Source organism: Rhopalosiphum maidis, chromosome 4 (assembly GCF_003676215.2).
Source record: "Rhopalosiphum maidis isolate BTI-1 chromosome 4, ASM367621v3, whole genome shotgun sequence".
NCBI lineage: Eukaryota > Metazoa > Arthropoda > Insecta > Hemiptera > Aphididae > Rhopalosiphum > Rhopalosiphum maidis.
In genome coordinates, this window is record NC_040880.1 from 41,382,827 (window position 1) to 41,405,739 (window position 22,913).

At 26.1% G+C, this 22,913-nt stretch overlaps 2 protein-coding genes across 2 annotated transcripts; one reads left to right on the plus strand and one right to left on the minus strand.

Moving 5' to 3' along the window:
* Positions 1 to 10,409: 10,409 nt before the first annotated feature.
* LOC113556955 (cuticle protein 12.5-like) lies at positions 10,410 to 11,822 on the plus strand. Its single transcript, XM_026962202.1, has 2 exons — positions 10,410 to 10,539; positions 11,227 to 11,822. Exons 1-2 carry the CDS (start codon positions 10,531 to 10,533, stop codon positions 11,620 to 11,622), a joined length of 405 nt encoding a protein of 134 aa, XP_026818003.1. The 5' UTR covers positions 10,410 to 10,530; the 3' UTR covers positions 11,623 to 11,822.
* A 28-nt stretch (positions 11,823 to 11,850) lies between these two features.
* LOC113556954 (adhesive plaque matrix protein-like) lies at positions 11,851 to 13,773 on the minus strand. The gene is made up of 2 exons (XM_026962201.1): positions 13,662 to 13,773; positions 11,851 to 12,580 (listed from the first exon to the last, which is right to left on the minus strand). The coding sequence occupies exons 1-2, from the start codon at positions 13,671 to 13,673 to the stop codon at positions 11,981 to 11,983; spliced, it is 612 nt and encodes a 203-aa protein (XP_026818002.1). The 5' UTR covers positions 13,674 to 13,773; the 3' UTR covers positions 11,851 to 11,980.
* Between the last annotated feature and the right edge of the window lie 9,140 nt (positions 13,774 to 22,913).

Here is a 22,913-nt window from a genome sequence, read left to right on the forward strand (position 1 = left end):
CATACCTTAAGTTAATAATTGATAATATAGGTAAGTAATAGATAACTTGTTGGCTTAAAATTTAAATTGTATTTAAATGAATAAGTTCTAAGTACTTAGTAGCGTAATTTAAAAAAATAGCATTTGGACACATTATACTATTAGGTACCTACTTATGTAAAATAAAATAATTAAAACATACCTGTTTTGTGTTCATAATTAAAATGTTAATATTAATTTTTCTCAATATCTATATGTGTATATGAAAAACAGTTGTTGTATCTTGAATCACAATATTCAAACTATGTACAAGGAAAAGTGAAAAATTCGTTTATATAACATAATCGCCCACCACCACCACCACTACCGCAACACCACCATCGTGTGACACTCGAGTTTTCCGATTTTTACGGTTTGATTGATATAATAATGTAAGCGTATTGGTTAATATTAAACCAAAACCCAACTGCTTTCTCTTAACCTTTTGATTATTAAATGTAGGTAATTCGTGACTTAGAATATTATAAATTATCAATTCAATTTTTAATTAAGCGTGTTTTTTTAAATATAGATGATTTATCGTATGTAGTTTCAGAATGATAAATATCAAAATTGCTTAAACTTAGCCGCTTAGTTATACTTGTAATGAAAAAAAATGCTCACTATATAATAATTTAATACGTAAAATTAGGTACCTACTTAGGATAATAAATTGATTTACTACATAAATTGTATCTATAATTTGACGTACATAATGATTGTACGATTTAAATGATCAATAAACTTTAGTTTGTGTGGTGATGCATAGAGTCTACTTAAGAATGATGATTTACTTAAGGTAAAGTAAACGAAACAGTGTTTAGTTAGATATGGTACAAAACGGTTAATATACGTTTGGCTTGTTAGGGCGCTATTAATTATAGTCAGTAATAAATATTTATTAAATGAATGTTAAGCTGATACATTTTTTATGCGAGATGTAAATAAGTTTATAAGTTAGAAATCATATACCTACCTATTGAACAAGACTATAAAAAATAAATAATACCTAACTACTCTACCTACTTAGTACTTAATAAAAATACGCAATGCCTTCGTATTACAAAACAATTAATAATTATAATAATATGTCTTTGATTTATAATTTTCGAAATATTATGTCATTGTTAAAATAATGGCATTGAAAACAATTTCTTTGATTTAGGTATTGTTTTTTTGAACATCAAAATCAACTGATATTTATATAAAAATTAATGTGAATAAAAATAGAGAAACTGCAAACAATTAATAAACAAAGAACTAAAAATATTAAAAATAACTTTAGATTTTTAAAAAAATTCTCCATATTGCTATAAAATGTATAAAAGAATAATTTTAAGCTGTACAAAATATTATTGAATGTTGATTTTATTTGCGTCAAAGCTGCAGATATCGTAAAATAAAGTAAAATAATAATATAATTATTTACTTAAACATAGTAGAAATAGATAATTTAGGTACATAAATAAAAATAGAACCGAGGGCTGAGGTTAAATAGGTACCTATTGTTTATTTATATTATTAGGTATTTTATTATAATAATTTAAGTGGTCAAGTAAATATTATTAAATTGTATTATAGTGGCCAGTAGGTATATTGTGTGATGATAATATGGTTTATGATAATTAATAATTACTATATTACTTAGTTCTTAGAAAAAGATGTACCTTTACTTTTAGTACCTACTTCTTCTATTCGATCAACATCAATTTTAACCTTCAAAAAGTGAACCAGCTCAGTTCTCTTATAGTAATATATATATATAGATAATTTTATATTTGTATAGCTGTTTTATACTTATTAAGTCAAATACGTAGGTAAAGTGTTAGTTTTGATCAAAGTTCCTTATAGGCATGTAGTTTAGTCGATTAATATTTCTGTTGTATTAAATTATAGCATAATACGTAGCCATGTAATGCCGTTTGTATTATATTGGGGTCATAAGTTCAATAGTACCTAGTTTATAATACAGTAGGTATATAATATCGTAATGGTATTAGTGTTTTACGATATTTTCCTATCAAAACAAAGAGTTAAACAACGACGCGGCCATTATTACTGTTATTATTTTACAAGTAAACAGACAATATAATAATATATAGGCAGGTCATAGGTACCTATACTAGATAGATATTATACTATTATGTGTACTACCTATACGTGTTACTGACGTTTAGGTCCGTCGCATGGTTACTTTCTCATTGATTAGTCTCGGTGCTAAATATTATTATTCAACTATATAGCAGACAGGTATATAAAGGTAAACAATTCATGTTATTGTGATCGGTAGATACAGTTCTGCAATACACATTGATGCTGTGACGCACTTTAACACTGATCGGTATAACCTCTTGCCCAGGTAATAAACGAGTGTATATTGTTATATTTTATAATAGGTAAACTGTTCTGTTTATAAATTATGAAGTATCTATCTATCAATAAGCTATCGGGGGTTCACAAATGGGACCATTTTCCGCCTTGGAAATATCCAGTTGTCCACTGGACCGTCTTGAAAATTTCTAAAATATAATATATTTTAATATATTGAACTACAATAAACAATATTGCTTATTAAAGAAAATGCAACGGATCGAAAGAATACAATAAATTATTCGGTAGGAAAAAGGGTATTTGTCCCTACGTTTTATTTTATATTTTTTAACCAGCCCCACAGTCGCCATACAATTATAAATTATTAATCGAATGAAAACAAAAATCATTTTTAGAAGGTAATTGGAACGTTACAATTTTAGTCGTATAATTCTATATGTAAAGTTTTTAAAAATAAAAAACAATTTGGAACCTGTTTATACATCATAGGTACAATCATGTTTTATTCCTGAAAAAATTGATCAATATAAAGCTAGATCATTTTAGAATTTCTTCATTGTGGACTGTGATTAGTGAATTTATTTGCTTATTTTTAAATTTTAAATGTAAACATTGAACAATTTAAATTTAAAGCATTACAATATTTGACTATGCCTCTGAAAATAAAAAATATATTAATATCTTATGTAATATCGATTATTGTTAACTTTTTTTTGAACCCTCAATTTTTTTTTTTGCGTAGGTGCGTGTCTGAATATAGTTTTTACCTTTTACGTATATTGTACCTATACGACTATTTATACCGGAGTCTAAAGAAATGGATAATGAGATTTTCACTTATGAACGGTAGGTTGTTGGTACAATAATAAGTAGGTACTTTGTAACTATATGTTGGTAGTGTATATAGGCCAGCATCACCTATAATACATCTTTTGCGTAAGTTTTATTTCCTAGTTACTTGTTAAACGTAAACACATATATCATATTATATATATGTCTATATAAGTGTAGTATTGTATCCAGAAACCACGATGGATAATCACTGGTCCGCCGCAAAATATGACAATTGCAACAATAAGTAGGTAACGCGTTACTGCACATTGTGAACGCGGAAGTGTTGACTACAAATATAAATATACAATACATATATATTTACTATAGGCCCATATATATATTGTATATTTATTAGGTATATTAATATAATTAATAATATATTCACGGATTAAGTGCCAATTAAATATTAATCGAGTTGATAAAAATGTACCAAATTTTAATATTTCATAAAACAATAATTATTAATTTTATTAAATTTCCGATCCTATATACTATAAATAGATTTTTATCGTACATAATTCATATTTTATAAGTACGTGCACTATAATAATTTATAATACCTACACTATGATTTTTTTTCTACGCAGAGTACCTATGTTTTACACAAAAATATGACCAGTAATGGGTTAGGTTAAGTACCCTAACATAACTTACTAGGCTATAATTGCAGTAGATAATTTAAAGTCTTGTTTGAGTATGAATAATATAAGTAGGTGGTAGGTACTTATTTATATAAATACTACCAGGTAGACACTATACATTTTATAAACTTCCTACTTCACCCATTTCCTTTTTTCGTTGATTTCGATTTCTTTTAAGTGAAAATAATGTAAAAAGTAAAAACAACAAATAGAAAAAAATAATTGTCACGTTCTATCGAACTAGTTTATGAAATAATCTATAGTGGTTGTTAATTGATTTCAGTGAAACTATGTTTAAGGCAGTGACAATAATAACTAGAACATCAACTTCCAATGACGCAAGAGGTTGTTATAGTTTGCCATTTGCAGTTTGAACAATGTCCCCTAGAATTCCGAAGATTCATAAAGATTATGCTAGTTTTCTTTTGTTCAAGGACAAACCGCCTGTGTGCTGCTGCAGATGAGTGCCTCGTTGATTAATGATTTGCAAAAGATCGTGAATGACTTGAACAAAATTATCAATTTATATTCAAGTGCAAAATGTTTTAATACTTATATCATATTTTATTGATTTTTCATTTAAGAACATATTATAAACAATCGTGTCAGTCTAGTTATATTTTGTCAAATATATTATTTCAAAACGAGTGAAAAAAAAACCTTATTTTTCTGGAACCTAAATATTTCTGATATTGTGTAATAATCGTCACGGATTTAGGCGGTTTAAATTTAATTGCAATATCAGAATGTTGCATTAAAATACTATAAAAATAAGTCGTAATAGCAGTGTAAAATAAATGAAACAATACAATATGCTAGATTTGATACGTTTAGAGTGTTTACAAATTCATGTCATATTCAGTTGCCGATTCTTGACGACGTGTTGTAACTTGATAGACCTACCTATAAAGTGGGTTATAATGTGATACCAATCGCTGTCGGTATTTCGGTAAATAACGTTAATCAGGAAAACATAATATTGGCTGTAATCAATTTACACCAAAATTGATATAAAATATAAACGGCTTATATAACTTGCACTTATATTTTTGAAATGCGTTTAAATTTTTACTAAAATAAAGATATGTGATTTGCACCATTTCAGGTGAAAATATACATGAATTGTGATTTGCATAAATTAAAATCTGGTATGAGAAACCAATAACACAGAATATTCCATTTTAGATTCTGTGCGTTTATTTTACTAATTTATACACACCGTTCTATACTTCTATAGTAGGGGAACATGGGGAAAAATCATAAGTCAAACGTCATATGTCAAAAGGTATTGATTTTAAAGCTACCTAATGATAAATAAAAACATAAATAGGTAATATTATATTTTTATCAAAAATTAAATTTAGTATAATACTGTGTATTTATATTGCAAATTTACATTTCGTATGCGATTATGAATGATTTGATGACAAACTTTATAATGATTACCAAATAAGGTGGTAGTAATTAGAAATTCTGAAAAATTATTATTGTTGTCGAGTCAATAAAGTTTTGAATGTTTTGATGATATATAAACAAGGGTACCGATGAAATAATTGAATACATATAGATACTCATTTTGATGCAAACTTCCATAATAATGATTAATGAGCATTACGGTTTAAATATAACATAGGCGCAATTTGAGTTTTAAATTTGGGGGCTATTATAATGTGATATATAAAAGTACAAGGGGATATATACAAACTATTGGGTGGGGGGGACACAGCACCGCCAAGTCCCCCTCAAATTGCGCTTATGTATACTAAACATAACTAAGTATATCTAAAATCGTGATAAGCATCTAGTATAGTAATTGTAAATCAGCGGTACCTCGCTGGTCAACCAAAAATTATAATTCTTTATTTCTTATTATTGAAAAAAAATTATACTATCATTGCCGTGGATGGTCTTTAATTATATTCGCTATTCAAATATATTAATTTTTATTAGTTCTACTAAAATGATTTAAAATACATAGGAAAATTATTATTAATTATTATGAGTATGATAAAATATTGAAAACAATGGTTTTACAATAATTAACTATTGGATTATCAATTGGTATTATAATTTACAAAATTAAAACAGTTTACAATTTACAATATATTTTATTTAATATATGTACCGATTTTTAGATATCTGGATGAAAAAATATATTTAAAATATATTTACAATAAAATACTATCACATAAAGTTGAGAAATAATCTACTAATATATAATTATATCTGTTGAAAAAACTATTTTTAAAATTCTAATATGAGTTTTGATGTATAATTGTCATTACTGAAAATATTCACTAGACTTGAATAAATTATACCATAACTAAATATTATTAGGTAATAATCAACTAATCAACAAATTGTAAGCAGATGCATAATACTGAAAATACATAGGATCATTATTAATGCATAACAGACCAATTATTATTTATTTTAATAAATTGTAATTATAAATTAAATTATATTTTTTAATATAACATATTATTATATACAAACAAAATAAATCGTAAAAAATTAATATTATCATGATTTATGTTGGTTTAACGACTTAGCGTCAAAGCAAGCTAACGAATATGTAAAAATATTAAATAAAGTAATGTGTGATAATTATTACGTATTAAAATTCTAATAAAATTAATCAATCATATGAACTACAATATCCTAGTAATTCAGCAGTAAATATCTATATTATTCAGTGCTAATTAAAACTATATTATTAATTATTATTATACCTAGTACCTACATTGCCGTTACACGCAGGTGTATATTTCGAATGTCTTGACATTTTTTTAAAGTTGTATACATGCTTGACAATCTTGTACTTTTGTAAAATATTAAGGATATAATTTTTTAAAACATCCCAATTTTTTCCTCATTTCTCCTCCCTAATATTATCAATTAAAATGAATTATTTAGGTACTTGAATTAGGTGGCAGGTAAAATGTAAAATAAATATAATTTAATATTTAAGATAGAAAAATAATTTTATTTTAAACAAATACTCTAATATATATTACATTTATTTTTAAAATAGTTAACACATTATATAATTACGAGCTTACAAATCAAATATAACAAATTATAATACAATTGTATTAAGTAACTATATGTTTAGAAACAATAAATCAGTTCATAAATAATAGAAAAAAGATTAATTTTTATTTTGCTTTATTTTAAAATATATTTATTAATCTAAAATATTAATAATATTTTCTTACATTTTAGATTATATTATATATTATTTCCATGTTTCAATTGATTATGGCGCAATATAAATGCTCCTTAATATTTGATCGATACAATCAAACTAACATTCTTACTATTTTATTGTTTGTATAATTTATTGTCATGTAATTAACAATATTATATAATATTATAATTTTCGTTCATAAAGTATTCATTAGTTTAGTTTACCTTGACTATACACACATATAATATATTATTATGTGTATTATATCATAGAGGTTTGAACTGTTGCGCCGTATTTGTGCAAATAAATAATATTTTATATTATTTTTTTTCAATATGTAACTGAATTCAATTGAATGGATGTAATATATTTTATTAATTAATTTATTGTATTAATTAGATAATTTAAAATTAATTTAGTTTGTCAATTTGAATCAAGTTATAAATACTTTTATTTATTTATTTTTTAAATGGTTATAATTGAACAATGTTATGAAATAAACTAATATTTCTTTAAAATTTATTATGAACAATTAAAATAAAATAAAAACTGAATTTATATTTACTTTTAAAATAATAAAATGCACTTTCATTCAATAATTATAGTATAGTGGACAGTGGTTAGTTCATACATGATACGTTTATGGGATGGTCAATAAATAATTATTACTTATTAGCCATATCTGTACAGAGTATAGATATAGACTATAGTCAATTGCTAAAAACTTTCATAATGTAATAATAGTATGACATCATAATATCACATTATAAGAAGATTAAATTAAAATTATAAAAATAAGACTTATCTATGCTATCTGAAGGCCTAAACACATTAATTTTATTCAAAACTTTAAGTTAGGTATAATATGATCCATAAACATTTTTTTAGAATTTTACGTGGATTCCATACAAAATTAACCAATAAGCTACTCATAAGCAGCGGTACTCTAAAAGTAAGTACATTATTTTTCTTGATTTTGTAAATAGTGAACTTTTGTTTATTATTTTTCCGGTTGTAATTTAGGTGAATATAAAATAACAATAATCAAAAATTGTACAATAATCTAAAATATTTACTAAGCCTAACTACTGTTAGTCTATCTGCAATAAATCTAAAAAAATCCGGCCGTTTAGAAAAATAATAAGTTCCTAATTCGCAAACGGACTACTCCATCGCAAAGAGCCTAGTCGTTTTGTAAAAAGACTAATTTTCCATAAAGCCTACGACATATATCATATACTATTAAAACGTATACTGAATAAATAAATAAATTAATAGTTTTTTTTTTAATGTTTTTTATAAAAAATTAAATAAATAATGAATAATATAAGTTCAATAAAAAAGATAATTTAAAGGTATTTTACCAGTTTAAAACGAAATATATTATTCTATAAATAACGAGTAATGTTGTAACTATATTTACTTAATAAATATTTATTATTTTTACTTGAAATAACAAGTTTTTGGTTTATTCGTTATAAGTGGTAATGGAATTTATTTTGTTTTTGTTTTTTTTAGATTTTTTCCGAAAATCCATATTATGTTTCACAAATCAATAGCAGCGAAATCTACATTCTACTACATAATTTCTTTTTTAAAATCATAGTACCATAAAATACAGATGTAAATTATCTGTATAAATAAAATTTCAAATCTTTGTTGATAACCTGATAGTAAATACGTACTTATTGGATTAATAGTTAAGTTACTATGGTTAAATATTAAATTTAAAATATATTATATTATTAAAAGAAATTCATTTTATTTATACATACCTAATATTAATGATAAAAATATTGTTGTATTATAAATAAACACATAATATATATATAAATATATATACATAAAAATGTATAAAATGGATAAAAAAAAAAATAAACATTTTATAAGATAGATTTTTAGATTTTTAAATTGTATGTTTAAGTAATTTTTATTCTCGTATATTTAAACAAGTTTTATCTAGATCAAGGATTTATTTTTATTTTAAATAAAGTATTTTATGCTTGATCTATTTTCGAACTCAAAATATATAGTTTAATGTGTATTTTTGTTCTATTTTTGAATAATTTAAAGACTAATTTATCATTTACATAACTATAACTTATTTCGAAAGAAGGTCGTTATTTCGAGTCTTCTAATAAAAAATTATAGTAACCTAAAAATTAAAAAATCAACACTTTGGTATTGAAAAATAGAGAAGCATATACCCTATAATGTTTTTAGTATATAAAGTAAGTATCAGTTAAATTGTAAAGGTCAAATAAGTTGTCAAAATTTGAGAAATAAATTTGTTACTAAATTAATATTTAAAATGTATGCATTTGAATATTTTAGATTTATGTCAAATTAATTAATAAAAAGAAAATTTATTTATTGGTTATAAGCGAAATCGTTCTTAAAAAAAAAAAAAAAATATGTAAACTACATTGATTTTAATATTTGACCAAAAATTACAAATTATAGCTATTTATAGACAAAAAATAAATATATATAAATAGGTGTGTAATATTAATAGTTCTACTTGTGTCTATTAGTTGTATTATATAAAAGATTACAAGATAAAACTATAACTATAACATTCAGTTTTATTGTTTTGTATTTTGAAAGGTTGTTTATGAATGTCCAATATTTTATAATTTAAGTAAGTACCCATATATTCCTACAACATTATGTATGATGTATTATTCTATTGCATTGCTTTTTAAATCAAATCTTTTCGACCTATTGTATTGAATTTAATAATTTCAGTGCTATGACTTTTAATAGCTGTAAATTGTTGTGTATGCAATGAGGTAATGCTGCTTTTAGCATATAATCACGTCATGATTATATTGGATAATAATAATAATAAATAATTACAATGATAATTTTGTATTGATAAACATCGGTATACATACGTTTCTTCGGATATTGCATAAAACTTGTGCCATCGTATAATGTGTGACAATTAAAAAAATAACCAAGTGTAAAAGATGTAGAGAATTACGTCCATTTCTAGATCGTAAATCCACTTTTTTTTTTATACCTTTCTTACTATTTTTGTGTGCACACGCAAGCTATAACGTAATATATATATAGTCTATAATATTATATTGGTTGCACGTAATAAATGTGCAGGAGTGCTCAAAATGAGAATATATTTTGTTTAATTTGTATATTAATTTTTTAATTTTATTCAAGCCAAAAGCTATTGATTAGAGATTATCAAATGTTACAGTAGATAGTAGGTAGCTACGGGCATAACGATGACAGTTATGAAGTACAATTTACGTGTTTAAGACAAAATGGTTTTATTTCACGACGAAGCGCAAACAAGTTTTCTGACCACTAGATGGCCCGTTTGGGTATTAAGTACAGGGGCGGCTACTTTGGTTGGCATCGTTGATCCAGTTTCGTCGGACTATAAAACGTACGACTGTTCTTCGAAATAGATCACAAATCAATCAGCTTCAGCAAGCACAATACAATATTTTTATCTTTCGTTCGCATTTTGCAGACCAACCAAAACCAACCACAATGAAATCTGTAAGTTTATTTTATATGTTTTATATTCGCGCTTAATACTATATTAAATCTATTAGGTTTGAGTCACTATTTGTTTAAAGTATAAATAAAGTTCGCGATGCGTACCTATCTCATATAAGTCATAGATGTTTAGTTTAGTTTTTCGTACACATACGTCACGCCGTTTAAATTGTAAGCGGATTTATTGAATTTATCGGTTAATACTATTTACTAAGGACGATGTGATTAATTTTTAAGTCTCATAAGAACTTACAACTACGTTCTGCGTATAATTAAGTTATAATTGTTTTAAAATAAATTTTGTGATATTATCTTGTAAAAAAATTAAATCGTCCCTTAATACAATTATTAGAGTTGTATTTTCGATTGGCTTATGCCCGCTATTAAAAATCTACTTATTAGATATATTTCCATTAATTTTATTATAAAATCATTATTATTGCGTAGGCACACACGTACGAAGCAAAATAGACGATAAAAATATGTCTGTAATACAGCAGTGAATTCGAATTAGATAGTATAAATAGACTACTTAGGTATCTCATATCATAACTATATTTCTTTTCAATTCGGCCACCGCATACTATACTATTATGTACCTATAATTTATATCTCAAACAATTTGTACATAACAACGTAAATGACGATCGTTGGAGATAATGTTTTATGGTTTTTTTTGTTATTCAGTACGTAGCTGCCGTTCTATTGCTGGCTCTTGCCGTTTGCGCTTTCGCCGAAGAAGCCAAACCGCAACAAGCTTCCCCTGCCGCCAAGACAACCGACAAGCGCAGCATCTACGGACTGGGCTACGGCTACCCCGCGTACCACGCACCACTCACCTACCCAGCTGCCCCGTTGGCCCTGCCCACGACCTTCGTATCGCCACTGAAATATCATGCACCACTGTCCTACCCCCTGTCCTACCACGCTCCCCTCTCCTACCATGCTCCACTCTCCTACCACGCTCCCCTCTCCTACCACGCACCCCTCCCCTACCACGCTCCCATCTCTTATGCGTCTCCTCTGTCCTACCACCATGCACCAATCTACAAGGCCCCATACTATGCCCCGTCTATCTACTAATAAATTATTGATGCACTCGTCAACCGACCCGCTGCTGCAGTAATAAGAAAATATCATATATAATCTGAACTATAATTGCTACACATCGTCGGCGATCGTAGTCTTCATAGTCTTAGTAAATCATTGTTAATAATCATATTATTTTATTTTATTTGTATGTAAATATGTGTGTACATCATCGTGAAATATTATATTATGTATTTATTAATAAAATAAAAAAGATTTAAATTCTCTTAAAAAATCGTTTGCATTTATTTTATTTTGACAATATATAATAAATCATATTACCTATATATACTTATGACAGTACTATAAACATAGGTATATCCTCGGGGTTGATTAATGTTTAAGAACACGTCTACTTCTTAGTGGTGGATAACTGTGCGTTGTTGTTGGCGTTGTTGGCCGCCGAAGTGAAGTAAGTGTACGAGTACGGCGCCGGAGTCTGGGCGGGTTGTTGCGGCTGATACGTGGCCGGAAATTGTGACGGCTGATACGCGGCCGGATATTGTGACGGCTGGTAGGTGGTTGGATATTGCGATGGCTGATAAGCGATCGGATATTGCGGTGGCTGATAAGCGATCGGATACTGTGGTGGCTGATAAGCGATTGGATATTGCTGTGGTGGCTGATAAGCGATTGGATATTGCTGTGGTTGGTATTGAGGTACAAACGACTCGGCGGGTCCATTATAGTACGGAGGCTGATACACGGGTACCGATGGATTGGTAAAAATGCTATTGCCGTACGGCTGTACCACACAAGTCGGTACATAACTCGATTGGTACGAAGGTGCGTTATTGGCTGCTACTGCACCAGCTGTCGGCTGCGATGTTTGTAACGGCTGTGCGATAGTTGCAGCAGTACCGCTGCTGTACGAAGATATTTGACGCTTATCCTGTTTGGCTGTAGCTTTTTCGTCAGCTACGGCCACGGCCACGGCGATAATCACGATAATCTATACAAAAATAAACATTAAAATAAAACAGGACAAATACTAAGAAAATATCATGCCAAAATACAATATGTATTTAAATGTTTATCCAGCCCAAAGTATACACAACTGACAATGTTAACAGCATTTTTATACTACAACATTTAGTGTTTATACTGATATATTAATTCGTCAAGAACTTAATTTTATTCAGGCTCATTAGCCAGTCATGATAAATGCCTAAATGCTTAATTGTATAAATATATTTATATTATTATTTAAACTTTAAACAGAATGGATATATTATTTAATCAAATATAAATGTAATATAAAACGCAAATGTATATCTAGCAAAATGAAAAAATATTCTTAGAACATATATATGTATATTCATAAATTAGGTATTGTTATACCTGCAATTATTATTTAAAATTATTTTTATAAGATTAGTAATTCAGTTATTTTAGTTAAACAAATAGGTATGGCTTATTTAGATTGATATTTAAATATTCATGCTTAAAATATGTAATGTAGTAACATATAATTGTTTTATTTATCTAAGATCTAAGCGTAATACCAGAAGCGTAAATTGGTATAGTTGACCAATGATAATTATTGGTAAAGGTGCTGTTGTAAGGTGATAAGTTACAACTTTTAGTAGTAGAAATAGAAATTGATAATTATATGAAATTTAAAAGTATTTAAGTTTCAGTAATAAACATTTTAGTATTTAGTATTATTTTAATTTAATTTTAATTACTATCCATCATGTGAATCTTTTCTTGTGAACGTATTATAAATTAAAAACTATGAGAATAAACCAAGATAAAAACACTATCTATGTAACGAAACAAAATACTCGTAAAATGAAAACAATTCGAATTTGTGTAATCACGATTCATACACGAATTTTATTAGTTTATTTAATAATATTGGATTAAGATAAATATTGTGTTTTTATATTGTGAATTAATTACACCTATTTTATAGTTATTTTAAATTAATATTTCATATTTGTATACTGTCCCGTGTTATTAAAAGTTTTAAATAAGTTATACACACATAATATAAAGCACTTATTGTCGTAGTTAAATTCTGTACTTACCAAAGATTTCATTATGTTGTCGGAGACTTGGAGTAGGTATAGGTAAAACAATTTAAAAATAATCACTATACTAACTAATCGAGAGTCGAAGTGCTTATACTTCACATTTGAACGGAGCTGTTGTCTTTTATACTTTGATGGAAATCTTGATACAATTATCAAAATGTTAATCTTCTGTTTATTGTTGTCATCATATCGCCATACAATAGTTTTAGAAGGTTGCTTAAGCACTAAGAAACCACATTTTTCTATATGTACTTAAGACTATTATTACTACACAACAATTAACCACATTTTCTTTTCATTTTTATCCGATCTTCTTCCTATTATGATCATTTCGAAACCAAATTGTTAACATTTTTAACAACAATAAATCTTCGCGTTCATATTCCATAAAGGTAACATAATACCCTTCAATACACAACTCAGCAGTAAATAAGGTTTTTTTAATTACTTAATAATTAATTGTTCTTGTACGATGATTTTATTAAAACTATGTATGTTTACAGAATTATTATCTTGTGGATCATATGTTGCACATTTTAAAAAGTGACAAAATTTTTTATACAAATTAGTTATATAATTATTTTCGTTAACGTATAACTAAAGTATTATACTTCTAATCGAAGAGGGCTTTAATTATTACAGGTAGAAGTAATGGTAAATGAGTTAAGAAATGTACATAGAATAATATATTTCGCTGCACACTAATTGCGCCCTGAAATCTCTTTTTTGCATGTATTGCGTCCCGGCGATATTAACGATTACACGAATTGCGTTCCAACATAAAATCACTAAAAACATTATCTTCCTTCCATTTTATACAGACTTCATACTGTCAATAGCAAATTATGACAATCGAAAGATTAAAAATATTCCTTTTTTGATTTTTGTCATTTTTATGTAATTAGAATTAAGTAAAATGAAAATTTGTTTGTTTAAATTATAGGAGTATAATATAATAATTAAAATTAAAATTAATATACAAATTATAAGTATAAAATTAAGAAATTAAAAATCTAGTAAAAATTTGAGTGGAAAACCTAATCTTTTTTTTGTATTCCTAACTTAAACCAACCATTTGAATTTTCCTCCACCAATGTTGACCTAAATGAAGCGGTATCCTTTCATTTGAACCGATGGCCACACGATTAATTATAATTAGTGAATTGCTTTTTTAAAAATCGGCAAATAGGTATTATTCTAAGTGAAGAATTGATATTATTTTTTATTAAATTCATATTTGAGATGTGTAAATGCTTTAATATAAGTATGTAAAGTCACTAAATAGAGGACAGACCGGAAAACACGATCAACGAATATAAGGACAATATTATATGATTGGGCGTGTGACAGGGTTGTTAATAGACTTTAAAAAATATTTAATACAAATAGTCAAAACATATTGTCAAAATTACTCTTAACTGGACGATACATCACGAATTATTTTCCGTCTCTACAGTTTTATTGCGAAATTAGTTAACTATACTAGACAAAGACCAATCAAACCCTAATTTATTGTATGTGTATGAATAGTTTTCAAATGAATAAATCAAACTGTTTACTTCACATTTTTTTATGTCATCAGTCAACACTATAATATCTTTATCAAAATAAAAAAATATTAATTATCATTATGTATATCAAAAATGTTTATATTGAAAGTCAAAAACGACTTGTTTTCAATTAAATTGTGTCCAAAATAAAAATTTCTAGTAGTATATGCTTATTTTTTACAGTTCATTAAACTTTACGCGGACTGGCGGACTGTTTAATTTTTTAAATGGTTAAACAAACCTAACCTTTTTATACATTCAAACATAAAAAAACAAATTTTGTATTTCTTTATTTAAAGATCAAATGTATTAGTGAAACTTCATAATTTTTAACTTGTGCGATTTTATGATTAATGAGTAAACTATAATTTTTAATGTATTATATAAAAATTAAAAAGTCAAACGCTTAGGTAACAGTTAACCGGAACTTTATAATAGCGATACAATATATTATATGTTAGTCGTTGCGATGATACCGGAAATCATAAAACAATATACTATAAATTTAAACATTTTAAACTTATGAGTAATTTTTTGTACGTATGTAAGGAATAAGGATTATGTGTAATTTATTGACACGCATTAGGTAGTTGACTTCTAATATGTTGTAAATCCGGTTTTTATGCGTATGTTCTTTAAAGTGACATTTATTGAAACGGAATATAACATTTTGTTGCAACAAAATTTCACTGTTTCATTCACTGATAAACTGTTATGTTTTTATTTCCAAGTTTAATTCTTCCGTGACATAATCAACCACAATTATTAAATTTTATATTAAGTATAATTATACATTATATATATGTATACATTTATAAATTTTCCCCTTATTTATATTCGTAAATGTAAAAAAAACTTGTTCCATTTTAAAAGTTTAGTAGATCATTATAAAATAATATTTTCGTATATGTTCATTTAAGTGAAATTATATATTAAAGATTTGTAGATATTTGGTTTTTAATTTTTATTCGCATGAAGTACCATCAATGGATGGCTTTTTCACTCAAGCCCCTGTCTAAATTTATGTAAATAATTTAATCTAACCTGTTACTATTTGTAACTGTGTTACTTTATCTACTTTATTTTGTTATTTCTATCTAACTCTTTAATCACTTGTGCTTATTGTAAATAATTATTTTACAGATTGTACTAGTTTAAAAAAAAAAATTATCCTCAAATAAAATTTAACTGTAATAATTAAAGTCAAAGAATATTATTTTGGAATTAAGCATTTAGAAAATGTTGGCTTACATTAATACATAGCCAAATAGAGCATTATTTTTTATTCAGTATAAGAAGGAATGATTATTGGCTTTTTCTATTTTTTCTAAAATCATACATCAACCATTACTTTACTTTTTTTCTTCTATTTTAATATTACTGTGTTATTGTGTTGATCATCATAACTCATAATAATGACTGCTTCGTATATTTGGATAGATTTGTTCAAATAAAATAAATACCACAGTGGAATTTCGTTTAATCGTCACTCGGTCACTCCGCAATTAACAGTCATACTTAGAAATAAATATTATTAAATAAATGAAAAATAATTATTGTTATTGAAAAGTCCATGATATTAAAAATAGAATTCGATAATATTTGGCACATTCATTTGATAATGTGTGAACAATTCTTCGGTCGCATATCAGTTTGATTTTGATCGGTGAGTCAAGTGGTTTATGTATATTATTCTTGGAAAATTTACATCGATTTTTTTTAAATTATACATTACATTATTTTATAATAAAATATATACAAACACATATCTTGTACAACAATGTACAAAAATTAAAAATAATTTTGTTTTGTTTTCATAAAAAAAAAAATTGACAACATTTTACAATACATCTGATTAACCATTTATTTGATTATTTGTTAGGGCTTTAGTCCGGCGCCTGATGGATAATCGGAGTTCCACTGTAAATATACAATTGATAATATTAATAATATATAATGTGATTTTAATATTTAAATATTAGTGAAATATATAAATAAATTAGCTGTATTACGCGCTTCGACCGGGAAAAGACGAACATAGGTAATACAGCGATCCAGAATATCTGGTTTAATTATGTATTTAATTTCACGGAAAAATTGCGGCATCTAAGTTCGGGTATCTGCATTCTACCTGTGGCTTATTGGATAACAGCAATTGGTATACTTTTAATATTGTTTAAAAAGCTTTCTAAACTTTTTTATATATCTAAAAAATATATTTATAATTTTCGTCAAAATCGGCCGACTAGTTGCTAAGTCTATAATAGGTATAAACATATGAATTTTGTTTTTTTATGTACATTTGAATAATACAAATTATGATTAATTATTATTTGAAAATAATGGCTTTAGTTAGAAAAGTTAATCTACAAATCACTAATCAAGCCAGTCTGGACATACGGGATTCAACTTTGGGGTAATGCAAAAAAATCTAATTTTAATAAAATACAAACTTTTCAAAATCTAGTTCTCAGAAAACTATTAAATGCCCCACCTTACGTCTCGAACGACACTATTCATTCTGACCTAAAAATGAAATCAATCTAAGAAGAAGCTAAAGCTCACTACAAACGGTTTCATTGTTGTCTGTCCTCCAACCATAACCCATTAATACGTAATCTTCTAGCTCCTTCCATTCCTGGTAATCCGCCCAGACGTCTCAAATGTAATTGGTGCCGTGACCTTCTTGACCCCCCTTTAAGATAATTAAAAAAAAATAGTAATCGTCAGTATGTGTCATTAATGGATGGCTTTTCACATCAAGCGTTTCACGTAAATATTTGTATTTTTTATTAATTGTTAATCTTATTTATTTAATTAATACTTAATACGATAAGTTTTCTTACTCTTATCATATATACTTATTGTGCCCCTATGTATAGACTGTATATTTCAAATAAAGAAAAGTAAAAAAAAAAGTTAGAAAAGTCGAAAAGTTTTACTATTATTTTACTATTTTTTTTTTACTGAACAAATAATAAGTACTTCTGGTGTGTTTCTATTCTATTTTCCAATATTTCTTAGACAGAAAAGTTGGGTTTATAAAACTATATTTAATTTAAATATTTTTTTTACTACGATATCATTTATAAATTAAAAAAATAACAGCATGCTGATTGGATTAGTAGTTCTACAGCCAATTTGTAACAAAAAAAATCATTTCATTCTTTAATGCAATTTTAATATTAGTAACTAATAAGTAATAATGATAAATTATGAATAAGTATACGGTTTTACTGCACATATTCATATTAATATGAAATTCAATTTATATTTAAGATATTTTATTTAAAACATATTATATATACGTAAATATATTTAAACTAAGCATACATTTATTGTAATATACTTAATAAGTACTAATGATTGTTCAAACCATAGATAATAATCATTACAAATTCAATAGATTTGTTTAATGAATTAAGTAAATCAAAAGAGGTTCATATCCAATTAATGAAAATCAACAATAGCCAATAGGAATAACATAATGATAAATAGTAAAATTATTTAGGTACTAAAAACATACGATTAAAAATATACTAATATAATTAATGTTTATCACTGAAAACATTGTTTAAACATTAAAAATGTGTTTTTTTTCGTGATGTTTTATAGAATATAATATTAAAAAAACATTTATTATATAGGTAGTCATTATTAATTAGTAAGACTATAATGTTGAGTTTTGCTTAAAATATGAATATTTTATAACCATAATGAACTTAAAAAGTTATAAAGTACGTCAGTTTGCCATCTTTAATGCATAATAATAGAAAGTGAATGGTATCACAGGGAAATCACACGATTTAGGAAATAATCGTCTCTGATACTGTATCTACAATGTATTCAGATTACATGTTACCTTCTGCCGATTTTGACAAAACCAGTTTGGCCTATCAGTTGTACCTACAGCTATATATGTTTAGAATTTCTGTTTTTTAATATAAAAATTTTGTTTCCAGTGTTTGTTGACATTATAAATGGTCTTTTATTTTTGTCGTCCCCTGTTTCTTGTATAGTTGTATTATACGTATACGACGAACCTAACCAGTTCGACATAACCATGCAAGATACGAGTAAATAAAAATAATAATTTGTATAATTTTTATTCACAAAATGTAGAGACATCATTCATAAAACTACTGGATGACTGAATGGCATTATTTAAAGTTATAAGCCAGCTATAGTCGCACCTCGGACAGACCTAATTGATTACGATATCATTACCGCGAAAAGCTAATGGAATGAAATTTTATTGATTTATTTTGTTGTGATTTTTATTAGGCGAAATTATTTGATAAATTATCGATGTACGATTAGTTTATATAGGGTGTGTAACAACTGAATTTTTAATTTACGTAGTGACAAGTTTAATGTCGCAGATAGAAAGCTGATTGGTGTAATATAAATATATAATACAAAACTCAATATCAAATTGATAATCATTTTTTCAGAATTAATTTTATACTTATAATAATATAATTTGTTATTTGGTCTTAAAAAATTGTTTTTAAGTATTTAAATAAAAAAAAAACTAAAAATCTTTTACACGTTTTAATATTAACATTTATGAAATATAATATTTTTTTTTTTTTTAATAATACTAATCGGTGGTACCAATAAAGTAAAACGTTATGGGAGGCAAATAAAATAAATTACATAGTATATATATTTTTTTATCATGAACCTATATAATATATGATTTTAATATTATTTATTTTAAATTATTATATGTTAACTGCAACAAACAAAAAAAACTAACGAACTATTTTAATAAAATATGCAAAAGTGAAAATTCAAAATCCAATAAATACGATGATAATTAAAAATTAATAATGTAAAATTCATTTAAATACGGTATTTTATTTATTTATGATTTTAAAATTTTTCAATAAAATGTTATTATATCATCGTTTTTGAGAGTTATACAAAGAAATTTATAATTGAGTAATTTTTAATCTAGGGTAGGTGTATAGTTAATACAAGAATGAATAAAAAGTTTATTAAAATTTGTTAGGGTCAAAAGTTAGTCATACATTTTAATTTAAAACTATTAGTTAAATTGTTTTAGATTTATTAAATAATAAAAATAATTGTTTAATATACAAAAAGTTTTTATATTCTTGAGTTATAATCAATACATTAATTATACAAAAATTATATAATATATTGTTTGATAAATAATAAGTATTCAAGTCTGAGTGCCATGAATTTTATTATAATTTTATTTAATTTTATGATATTTTTTTGGAAATAGATAACTTTGGGTACATTTCTTTTAAATTAAAATAGTTGAGTTAATATCAATTATTGTTTAAATAAGGAAACTTACGTGTTTACTATAATTAAAAAATACATTTTATGGAAGTTTCAAACAATAGAAAGTGAAAATATAACCTGTATAAGTATTTTTTTTTCTTAATTTGAACTTGATTTTATATGGTATAGTATATAAAAAAAAATTATTCAAAATATATTTTGTTTTTAAAATTACGTTAAAATATGCATTGGATTATTGGAAGTAGAATTACATTAAGTTACATATATTATTATATGGTTCCTATATATTTATCATCATAAAAATTACCATTAATTTTGAATACAATTTTGAAAGTACTACATAAATGCATATATCAGAATTTAATGTGATTATTCAACATATTACTGATAGGATACTGATAAGTAACTACTCCACCATTTACATTCTCGCTCTAAATTTAATAACCAATTCATAATAGTATTAATGCTAGGATTCGATAGCTCAGTAGTTTATTCTTATTACTTTCGTTACCAATATACACCACGTGTTTTTGACTGCATAGTGGAATTTGACTTAAATCAGTTACCTACTTTATCACTGTCTCCAATTATAATATATAAGTTCTAAGGCTTTTAGAACTTTTGGCTTTGTTAAAAGGTTGGCTAAAATATTCGGCTAAATATGTCTAGTATTTGAGCGTTATTTTTTGATTTTGATTATTCACTTCTTGAGTTTAGTCTTGTAATCTGAAAGCTCCGCATTGGCTGCTTGAAAGTATTTATTTATTTAAAAATGTTTGCGTTCCACTAAAAGATGCCCTGACTGCGAATATGATTGAACTTTATCTTTGATGGAGTTGCAGGTATTAGATAAGTTTTTCGACGGACTGCTGTAAAATATATGTTAAAATTGAATCATCTGTTCTTGTACCACTTATATGTTATAAGATACCACTAAAGTGTTCAATAGGTTAGATTAAGTCTACTGTTCTTTTTTACATTTTAAATTTCATCATAAATTATACAGCACGCAAACTTTTAAACTGCGGCTGATGTCAACCCTATTTTTAAATTTTAAATATAATTTAATTAATTTAAATTCAATCATGTACCTACTCATTGTATGTAGTGTTTATAATGTAAATTTGAATATTGTGCATTGTATTTTATAAATTAAGTACTAGGGTAGAACTTACTGCTAAATTGTAAAGTATGTAATTATTTCGTATGGGGTCCTTATAAGTTGAAGGTGGGTATGTAATTGTTATTAGTTTAAGCTATACACCAGCTCATATTTTATACCCTCTATTATAATTGTACTATAATTTTCATTTGAATATTTTATGAAATTAATTTCTCATTAATCAGTGTGTGTTTAATTTAAGTATTCATTTTTATATGTTTAGTTCTAGTTTTATAAGGATAGATTAAAATAATAATATTTATTATATTATATTATATATTTTATTTATTGTACTATTATAATAATTGTAGTACAACGAAAATTTATAGATAGCTATCCTAAATATTTTATAATAATACATTAATTTCTCTGCCCAGAAACTTTAATAAATATTTATAAAATATTTATTTATTTATTTATATCTCCTTCATATTCATTATGCGTGTGTATTTGTGTTGTACAAGGTCTGAATTTAACATAGTCATCATCAAATTGGATAAATTAATGATTATTGTACTATATTTTACTATATGTATTGTGTATTTTATGCAAGATTTTGAACGAATAGAGTTTATATAAATTATTATAAAAATGTATTGAATATAACTACGAATTTTCTTCACGTAAGATATACACTATACAGTAATGATTATATATATTTTTTCTTAAATCTGCAAATTGCAAAACATTATTGGGTATCTATTTTTGTTTTAACCACAATTGTAACCTATTCATTTTAATTAAATACGATTGCAGTATTACAATATAAAACTAAATAGAATCAAGATACTTTCAATATAGATTGGAAAAGGCTTTATAAAAAAATGTTCAAGTTTTGCAGTTATTCGGTATCATATTTTATTATAAACGTAGAGACGAGTCGGATATGTTATAGGAAACAACGCGTTATAGTTATAGTGATATGCATTGCGTCGTGTCGCCTTTTCACAAAAAACGGTGATTTCACACACCTCACGTCCGTTGTGATACTCCATATAGGCCGCGATCGGTACCTACCGGTTTATCCGGGTAGTTATGTCACACATATACTTTATGCCACTCGTCCGACGTCATCTGCGTACCGACTGTTGACAAGGGACCGTGGGGACGGACGTCCCGCCGTCGACCGGTTTGTTCGACGCGCGCGCGTGCTGCAGAGGATGATGGACCCGGACGGTCTCCCCGGTTGTCCGGGTGAAAGTCTTACAGAAAAATACGCCCGACCAAAGTGGTATATATAATCCGATTGCTCCG